Source organism: Amphimedon queenslandica, unplaced genomic scaffold (assembly GCF_000090795.2).
Source record: "Amphimedon queenslandica unplaced genomic scaffold, v1.1 AMPQUscaffold_13510, whole genome shotgun sequence".
Lineage (NCBI taxonomy): Eukaryota > Metazoa > Porifera > Demospongiae > Haplosclerida > Niphatidae > Amphimedon > Amphimedon queenslandica.
The window spans coordinates 445,543-454,928 of record NW_003546254.1 but is presented as its reverse complement, the minus strand read 5'-3'; the positions used below and the strand labels follow the sequence as shown (position 1 = coordinate 454,928).

Sequence of the window (9,386 nt, the reverse complement as noted above, 5' to 3'; positions counted from 1 at the left end):
TTCAATTTTTATTTATTTTCTCTTTTAATTATTATTATGTCACATTTACAACTTTTATAAAGGAAACAGGAGGGATTTTCCCAGGTGGCTCCCCTGGTCAAGTATATAGGATATGAGCTGGATATGACTGAGCTATCATAGTGCAAGTGATGATCGTGATCATGATGCTTTGTTAATTTGCATAGCTCATGGGTGTGGCTCTGGCAGAAGAAGTGGGCGTAGTGTGTTTCATTTGGCTTCCTCTGTTATGGCTGAGCAAAATCTCCAGCAAGGTGCTAATGGTCGGCAAAGAAGACTAGGAGTGTATGAAGAGGTCACTCTGAGTCTTAGTGAAGAGGAGGGTGGCTATGCAAAACTTTCTGACCTCAAGGTTCTAGACAAGTACAGCTACAGCGAAGAGTTCGATGACCCTTCATCACTTCTGGACAGACACCCATACACAGAAGGAATGGAGTTTTACCCTGGGTAAAGAGATTCTCCAATACTTTATTATTAATTTAGTAACTATATATAATAATCATGCATTTCTTTCCATAATCATGCATTTCCTAATTTTTTCTGTCTCCCATCTCTCTCACTCCTCTCTCTTCAATTCCTCTTATTCCAGTCAAACTGATAACCCTTACAGTAACATTGATGATTTTGTTGACTCTTTCTCCGACACCGATTCTGAGTATGAGGAAGAAGAGCCAGTAGGGGTTCCCATCACCCAATTAAGAGATAAAAGAGATACCACCATTGACATTATTGGCTCATTATGTCTGCAGGGAGTTCTGCAGGGTCTTATCCCAGAAGAGGAGGCTACAGGTGGTCCTATGCAAATACTACCTAGCTCTATACTCATGACATCTAATCTTGAGGGTCAAAATGCAGCCCTGGATGAGCTCTCTGTAATGATTGTCGCAAAGAGCTCAGACATAGTTCCAGAGACTCCTTATGATCCAAACAATACTATCACTGGAGCTGGGAGAGGAAAATCAACAAGAACAGGTAAAGCTATACTCTTTGAGTTAGGCTTATCATGCATTACACATGCATCATAAGTACATAAGCATTACATGCTGAATATTTAACTCACTCAGTTTTGCACATATCAATTACTGATACTGTCTAGATAATGGTAAAGCTTTATTTATATTAATGCAGCATAATTATTTTTATTCTCTAATGTTAAATTAATGCATAACAGTAACAGTTTCTTGCATCACGTATTTTTATTCTAGAGCCTCATCCACATCGACGTGCTCAGATATCAGTATCACCAAAATCCAGACCTCATTCTGACTCAATTGCTAATAGGATTGACGTTCGTCCTACAACAGTCACTTATATTGATAATATAGTCAGAGCACCACCACTACCACCTATTGATGAACTCCTACCTGAGAATGAGGTAATGATTGCATTGTATAAGTACTCTACACAATACGTCATGAGGTTGATGAATATCAAATTGCAAACTTTATCTTTAATATTAAGATAAAATAGTCTAATATTGAAAAAAGTCAAGTCACGCCTTTTTCTACTGCAATCAGCTTTCTTTTGAATAAGAATTAGTAATCACTCCAACAGTTTTCTTAGCCTTATCATGAGATAGTGGCATGAGTACTACACACTACACTGTTGTCATATCAAATTCTATCACAATCACACATGTACAGTGCATAATAATTGTACTTTCACTCATTCACTAGAAAAAGAGATATAAAGTGATAGAGAATCTATTAGAGTCTGAAGCATCCTTCCTTACTTCTCTCAACATTGCCATAGAGGTATAAAATTTAATAACTATAATATCCACTTATTTACAATATTTTATAGCTATATAGGAAGCCTCTGAAAACTGATGTGAGCACTGAACTAACTCTTGATGATATAAGGCACCTCTTTGGTCCCATTGGTACTCTACTGGAGCATCACGAGCTCTTCTTTGCCGCTCTTTGTGAGCAGACAAAGAACTGGTCACCAGCTAAACAGATTGGTGATGTGTTTTTAGCTTCGGTGAGCTACATCTGGCAATTTTGGAAATTTTGGCAAATTTGGCTTTTTACTAGCCATATGCCAAAACAAAGCCCACCAATATATGATATTTCAGTGTTATGTATTATTATTGTTTTTAATTTATAGTTCAGTAGAAGAGATGTTGTAAGGCATTACAGCAAGTATGTTAATAACTTTACTGTGGCTATGAACATACTGGAGAAGGCTATCAAAAAGAAGCAGAGGTTTTTTGAGTTTCTTAAAAGGCAAATGAAAACTAGCGGAATCCAGTTGAGTCTTCAGGCTTTATTGCTTAAGCCAATTCAGAGATTTTTTCAATACCTTTTATTTCTGAAGGTATGATTATGATGAATGAGAGATTTGGTTCAGTTACATATAATTGGTTTCAATTAAATGTATATTATACATGTAACAGATCATATTGTTGTAACTAGCTTTTAAAAATATACAATATACCACATGTGTAAACTGATTCTTTAATTTTATCGTATTTTTGATGCACATCAATGCCCTAAATTAACTAAAATTCTCTATAAATTTATTTTATGAGCATTCAATACTTCATGTAGGACCTAATTAAGTACACTCCTACCACTCATCCTGACAGTATTGTCTTGGAAATGGCTGAGGCCCATATTGAGGGAATTGCCAATTACCTCAACGAAGCAAAGAGACGCTCGGAACAGCTAACCATTGTCCAATACCTGAACACTGCATTGGAGAGACTACCACACAATCTGTTACTTAAGAACCAGAGGCTGCATAGACAAGACATGATACAATGGACGGTAATGATTGAAGGGAAAGGATGAGGAGAGAGTGGATAGATAATGACTAGAAACATTGGGAAGTATTTTGGAGCTTATATTTTTATGATTTTGTTCCTTAATAGTGCAAAATTTAGTGCATGCAGAATTTATTTTTGCTGGTATAGGTGTGAGCCATTAGTGCCATCAAATATTAGTGCTTTGTAGAATCAAATTGTTCATTTTTATGATTGAAGTTTCAGCAAATATTTCTAGCAATGCAATAATGTGAGAAGAGTGGAATAGAGTGTTATACCTTTTTAGAGTCTTAAAGATGGTAAATGGATATTTAAAGAGCGTTTGCTGTTCCTCTTTGATTATCTGATTGTGTGTTGCTCTGTAAAGCAGCCCAAGCTAAGGAAGACAAGCGTCAGTAACAGATCCTCAGTCATTGAAGCTGAGCATGTCATTAGGTATAACCTCCTTTATTCCTTTCACTTTCTTATATTCATTTCTCTTTGCCTTGTGCAAAAAAAAATTTATCTCTATTTCCCCAATCGCTTCCATTATTATTTATTATTATCTTTTTTGTTGTTTTTTTAGTGGGGACTCTTCAGCTTTTAATTTAAAGTACAAGTGGTCTTGCCCTATAACTGATGTTGAACTCACTGATCCGGACTACATGAAGGAAACAAACACTATAGTCATAGGAGGATCACAAGGTTAACATCTATAGGGCTCTCCTTTTCTGCTCTTCTTTATGTATTGTTTTCATGATGTTGATTGTTACTTTGCAATGATAATAATTATTACTGATAATTATGATATAATTGCACTTTATTTCTTTGTGATAGATGAGAATGCTCAGTTGAGGGGAAAGTATGATGAGCTCAAGGACGAGATGAAGAAGCTCAATCAGGACTTTGAGCATCTTTATAGAATCGGTGGACTGATTGCTTCCCTCAGTCGACCTTATGAAGTAAGGAGCATTCTGTAGTGGAAGTACATGCACTGAAATAGGAATAGGTTGAAGCTACCATATAACAGAATTTATTGGCCAAGAATTAAGTTTGGCAAGTTAGATTAAAGAAAATTAATTTAGTATTTTTTGATGAAATACTATTGTATGGCTTTAAAATTTATAAAACTTCAATTTTAGTCAAAATTGTCTTATCATATTTGCCATTTGATCTGATCCCATTGTTATAGTAGCTTGAAATTGTTATTGTTTTTTTGCTTTGAGTCGTTTAATTTTAGCTCCTTGCTATAATAGGGTATTAGCATGGCTAGTGTTCAGAACTCTTGTAGAGTCCTTCAAAGGAAACTGGAACAAAGTCACGAGTTAATAAGAAGTTGCTGTGAACCAACACGTGTTGACATTACCATACCAGGAAGGTAATATCCTAATTATTAGTCCAGGGTTTTTAGCCAAATTTTGAGTCGCTTTAATTATTGGGTTCAGCCAGGCATGTAAACATTATTTATATGGTATGACATATACATGTACATATGCATCATCATTGATACCACTTTTCCTAACTGAAACATATCAAATGCTAACTACCGTTTAGCAGGTAATTTTGGTGGGGATAAATTTTGAAAATTTGATGTTCTGATTGTCATTCACTAAATTAAAATCTCAATGGCACATGACCTCATAAATTCTCCAAAAATTAAAAATCCCCTCTAAAATTACCTTCTATAATGGTACATTATGGATTCTACTTGCTCACTAAAATAGAGGGAGGCCTTTTTTATACTTGTATAAAATCTTAAACTTTGTAGAATGTAATTTAAAACTTTCTATCCCTATTATTGTTACAGTGATGGCATGCGTAGTCATCAGATATTCATGTTTGAGTCAAAGCTAGCAAGAGAGGATTGGATAGGAGAATTCCAACTTGCTAAACTTAAGCAAAGTAAGAATAACCCTGTACTTATACTACTAATGCATTCATGTACACTGTATGACTAATAATACACCATTACCTAGTTTGAATGAGTTTTAGTTAGTGACTTATATGAAATTATAGTATTGATAATTTATTGTTTTTATACATACAGCTCCAGCTAACAGGCAAACTTGGGTCAGTGACGAGGATGATCCTTATGATTTTGAATTTGAAGAAAGCGATGAATGTGATACTGCTGATCAAGAACCCGGTCCTGGTGGCGTTGAAAGAGGCAGGGAACTCTCTGAGAAGTCCATAGCTACAGAAACTCTTCCACTTGTCGTTGATTGCATGAAACTATCACACAACTCAGAGCTATCAACAGTAAATCTAATTGGCACACATGTGTAACACTTTAAATGCACAAGCATATTTATTTTGTACCCTATATAGGTGGAGTGTGCTACCAGTGTAGGCAACAATAAGGTCTGGTTTGCTACTGGTAACAATAGTGGTGCCTTTATTTCCGTTGTGAGGTGTTTCCTACCATCTCCAATGCTTGTAGAGACGTTCCCTATTCAGTCTCGCAAGATACTCTGCATGAAGGTGAGGAATCCTAATAATTATAGTATGCTTTAGATTATTTTATGTTGATAGAGTGTACCGACCACATCATCAGCTGATAATAGATCCTCAATGACAGTTTGGATTGGATCTCAATGTGGCAAGTAAGCACATAGAAAATTAGCACTTTATTATGTTTGCATAGTGTAAGATAAATTATTACTATTATTACTACCACTATATTATTATTATTATTATTATTATTATTAATTATCATTCTTAAGAGTTTCTTCATTATATAGCAATGTCTTCATTTAAAAAATCTTTTCTCATAGGCTCTTCCTCTATGATGCCGATAGTAACAAGTGCTTGCAGTCAGTCCAGCTCCAGGACTCAGTGTTATGCATTGAGTGAGTCCATTTTAATGGCACTAGCTCTCATTTATTTCCTTACACTGTAGGAGGTATAGGAACAGAGCATTTGTTGGGACTGCTAATGGCTATGTTAATGTTTTCACTCGTGCTAAAGGTAAGAGTATATGTAATGGAGATTATTATTTACTCTCAAACTAGGTATGCATTGGGACTTGAAAAAGCTTGATCATCGCATACCGTTGTCCCAGTATTCCATACAGTGCTTCTGTCTGGTGTCCAATAAGTTATGGATTGGTGTCCAAAAATGTTTCGTTGTCTTAGACATGGAAAAACTTCACATTGAGGTAATGACACTGTTATTTTTATTAAGTACCTCAATAACTTCGGTGAATTTAAACAAAGTTTGGTGTGTCGTTAATAGCAGAAATACTACTTGACAGTATCTCTCTTACGTTTATTTATAAAAGTTTTATTATTATCATTATTATTATTATAGACGAGTCATAAAGTGACTAATGATGATGTCTCAGTGAAGAGGATGGAGAGTGCTGGGGCTGGAGTGTGGATAGCTTTAAGTAAAGGATCAATACTCTATCTCTTTCATAAAGACACAAAGAAGCCAGTACAAGAGATTAATATCAAAGGGTCACTCTCCAACATTGTGGCTAGTAAGGAATGATGCAGTACATTATTAATTATTGACATAATATATTGCATTGATTGTATTTTTGACACCTTGTTTGCACCTCAAGGTGTTAACAAGATTTAAAAAATTTTTAAGCATCCTTTCTTTATTTTTTATTGATAGTATAAAATAATAAAATTAATTTATAATGATCATAGTTTTGATAATAATTTTGCATTTCTCTCAACTCCAGATGCTAACATTGAAGATAAGCTCAACTCTCATGTCAACATTCACATCACGTCTTTACTCGTGGAGTCTGGTTTCTTATGGACAGGAACGTCATCTGGTGCTACACTGATATACCGCATACCACCACTCAATGGTTTACCTATACTTAATTCACGTCCATTCCTAGCTGGGGATGGACACAATGGCACAGTGAGAGTGTTGGTCTCAGTTCAGACTCAAATAGACAAGACTTCGGCTCGTTTTGAAGAATTTATGAAGGAAGAGAGAGAGAGGAATATAGCTGGGTCTTACAATAAACCAGAAGCCAATGCTGCTAAAACACTGACCTCTGCTGCACAAGCTGCTCCTGCCCCTACTCCAGAGATAGACAGAACTGCTTTGCCTCGTGTTGAGCAGGTCATTAAGAAGCTTGAGTTAGGCAAAGAGTTTCTAAAGTCAGAGAAAGAGGCCCTGCCGCAGCCTCAGCGCCCAACACCAAAACCAAGGCTAAAGAAAATGAAGAAAAAAGCTGCTGCACAAGCTGCTAAAAAATCAGAAGAGAAAAAAGAGAAGGCCAAAGAAGCAAAAAAAAATGAGAGTGTAGCTCCACCTGTAGCTCCCAATAGCCTTCCAATGGTACCAGTAACTGAGTTTAGTAGTGACAGCACAGTGGTTAGTCCAGTTGCTGTTACAATTACTGATTTTGAAGTACAAAAAGACACAAAGAATGCAGAGGCAGAAATAGAAGATGATCATATTTATGAGATACCACAAAAGCCTCCTGGAGGTCCTGCAAGTGAAGGAGACACAAGTAAGCCAGAAATCAAAGAAGCACAACCTTATGAGGACCCAGCATCATCAACTCTTAAAGCTGGAGGAGCTGGAAAAAATTCAGATGCTGCTGGAGATTACGAAATACCAAGATCCACTCTAAAAAAAGATGACGAGAAACCTCATGAGAAACCAACACCAAAAATAAGGAAAAAGATAAAAGAAACAACAGAGAGAGAGGGCCCAGACCCATCAAAAAAAGAGGAAGAGGCCGCAGAAGTGGAAGAAGCCGAATATGATGAAGTTCCAAAAGAGGATGTTCAACTATCGGGAGATGAACTGGAAAACCGACAAAACCTCAAAAGCTCTTCAGACATTGTCATAACTCCGTCACGCTATGAAGGAGACCAGATCCTCTCAGGTGAAGCCATATATGAACACATACAGTCCTCTACCATCAGTATGGCCATACCTGGGCGACAGGTTATGCCGACTTCTAGTTCTAGCTTTGTGTTCAGTGGAGGGGATGGTCTTGTTAATTTCCGTCAAGGTCAGCAAGACTCGGTTCTTCAGCAGGTAGCACTCAACACTCATTCTGGTAGAGACGCTTTTAAAAATGGTTGCCCGTGCATCATTACTTTTCAAGTACCTGAAACTAATACTGCATAGTTTATAAACTTTATATTATATTATTGATTATTATAATTGCTTTTTTAAAGAGTGTGATATAGATCTATTATTGGTGTAAAATGATATTGGTTTACTTTACCCAGAGTACATTGATCTAGATCTACATGATCATTTTCATTAATTTCCGTTTATGATTGATGGGCCAAGCCCATTAAGTGTGGGACACCTCTTTTTTTAAAAATAGATCTACTCAAAAGGTTTCTCATGGCGTCTTGTGCTGTACACCCATTGGAAGCTAAGGCCAAGTTATGCATTAAAGTCGTTCAAAAGATAGTGACTATAAGTTCTGATACATCCTTTTCTACTAAGGTCATAGCAAGGGCAGACCAAGCACTGAAGTCGCTAGAAGATGATGCAGAATTCCTTCTCACCCACGCCAAACAGAAACTGGAAGAGTTGGAAGAAGAAGTGGCTCTATGTCAGGAGAATATAAAAGAAGTGGAAAGAGAAAAGGTGAATTACCGAAACAAAAAAGTAAAGCTACAGGCAGAGAAACAGGAAATAAAGGAAAGATGCAAATATATCAGATGTGCTATGAGAGAAGCTCGATCAAGACAAGCACAAAGAAATAAATTTATGAAGTCCCTTTACAAGCATTATGTGGCTCCTAAATCAAACTATGAGGTTGAATCCTATCAACGTCAATTGCAGTCAAAGGAGTACTCTCTTGAAATATTGGAGGAAAACATGAGATCATATTCCGATTCCATAAGCAAACGCACCAAAAAGATTAATCATATTCGCCTACAAGTTAGAAGCATAAAGAATCTCATTGTAGTCGTGAAAGACGGTATTAAATTGTGGGAATTACTGGAAAGTGCCATAGTCGATTCCTCTAAGAGCGCCAGTTATCTTGAGAAGTTTGTTGCCTTGGTAGAGAAAGAAAGAAAAATCCTTAGGTCTGATGGTACGATTGAACTAGCTCCATTTTTGAAAGCATGGAATGAAACATTCATCACTGATTCGATATTTAAGACACCTCCTCGTCAGCCAATTCCTCGTCAGCCAATTCCTCGACAATTTCATAAGCGACATATTCAGCCAGCTTGTAAGAGGCCAATTTCTAAACCCATTTCTAAGCCAAAAAAACCGTCAAAGCCATGTGATCTTAATAAGAGACTTCCACTTTGGTAGATCACCAAATTAATAGATGTACATCATGCTACATACTATGAACTAACTATGTACCTAATTACCATAAACTAACTATGTATCTAACTATCATTATTATGAGTTACTGATGAAAGTTTAAATTTTTGAAATTCTGATTATGCAAAAAGGCGGCCTACATGCAGCACTTAACTATTGTTATCATTAAATAGCATAAAGTATATAGCTTATAATAATGATAATAAAAACACAACTTAATGTTATTTTAAGCTCAGTTTTAACAATGGATGACTCCAGGCCACAACTATCTTTCTTTTACCACTGTAAGGCTAAAAAAATTAAAATAAGAATGAATGAGCATACATTATAGCACTAATAGATA

At 36.1% G+C, this 9,386-nt stretch overlaps 1 protein-coding gene across 1 annotated transcript; it reads left to right on the top strand.

Annotated features, from left to right (window-relative positions):
- The first annotated feature begins 232 nt into the window (after window positions 1-232).
- On the top strand, window positions 233-8,015 carry LOC105316460 (rho guanine nucleotide exchange factor 10-like protein). Its single transcript, XM_011411367.2, has 20 exons — window positions 233-465; window positions 608-990; window positions 1,224-1,393; window positions 1,695-1,772; window positions 1,822-2,001; window positions 2,128-2,337; window positions 2,571-2,789; window positions 3,072-3,220; window positions 3,351-3,469; window positions 3,602-3,726; window positions 4,021-4,142; window positions 4,572-4,666; window positions 4,812-5,023; window positions 5,093-5,245; window positions 5,297-5,367; window positions 5,539-5,613; window positions 5,664-5,731; window positions 5,776-5,921; window positions 6,074-6,245; window positions 6,456-8,015. The coding sequence occupies exons 1-20, from the start codon at window positions 248-250 to the stop codon at window positions 7,871-7,873; spliced, it is 4,383 nt and encodes a 1,460-aa protein (XP_011409669.1). The 5' UTR covers window positions 233-247; the 3' UTR covers window positions 7,874-8,015.
- The last annotated feature ends 1,371 nt before the right edge of the window (window positions 8,016-9,386 follow it).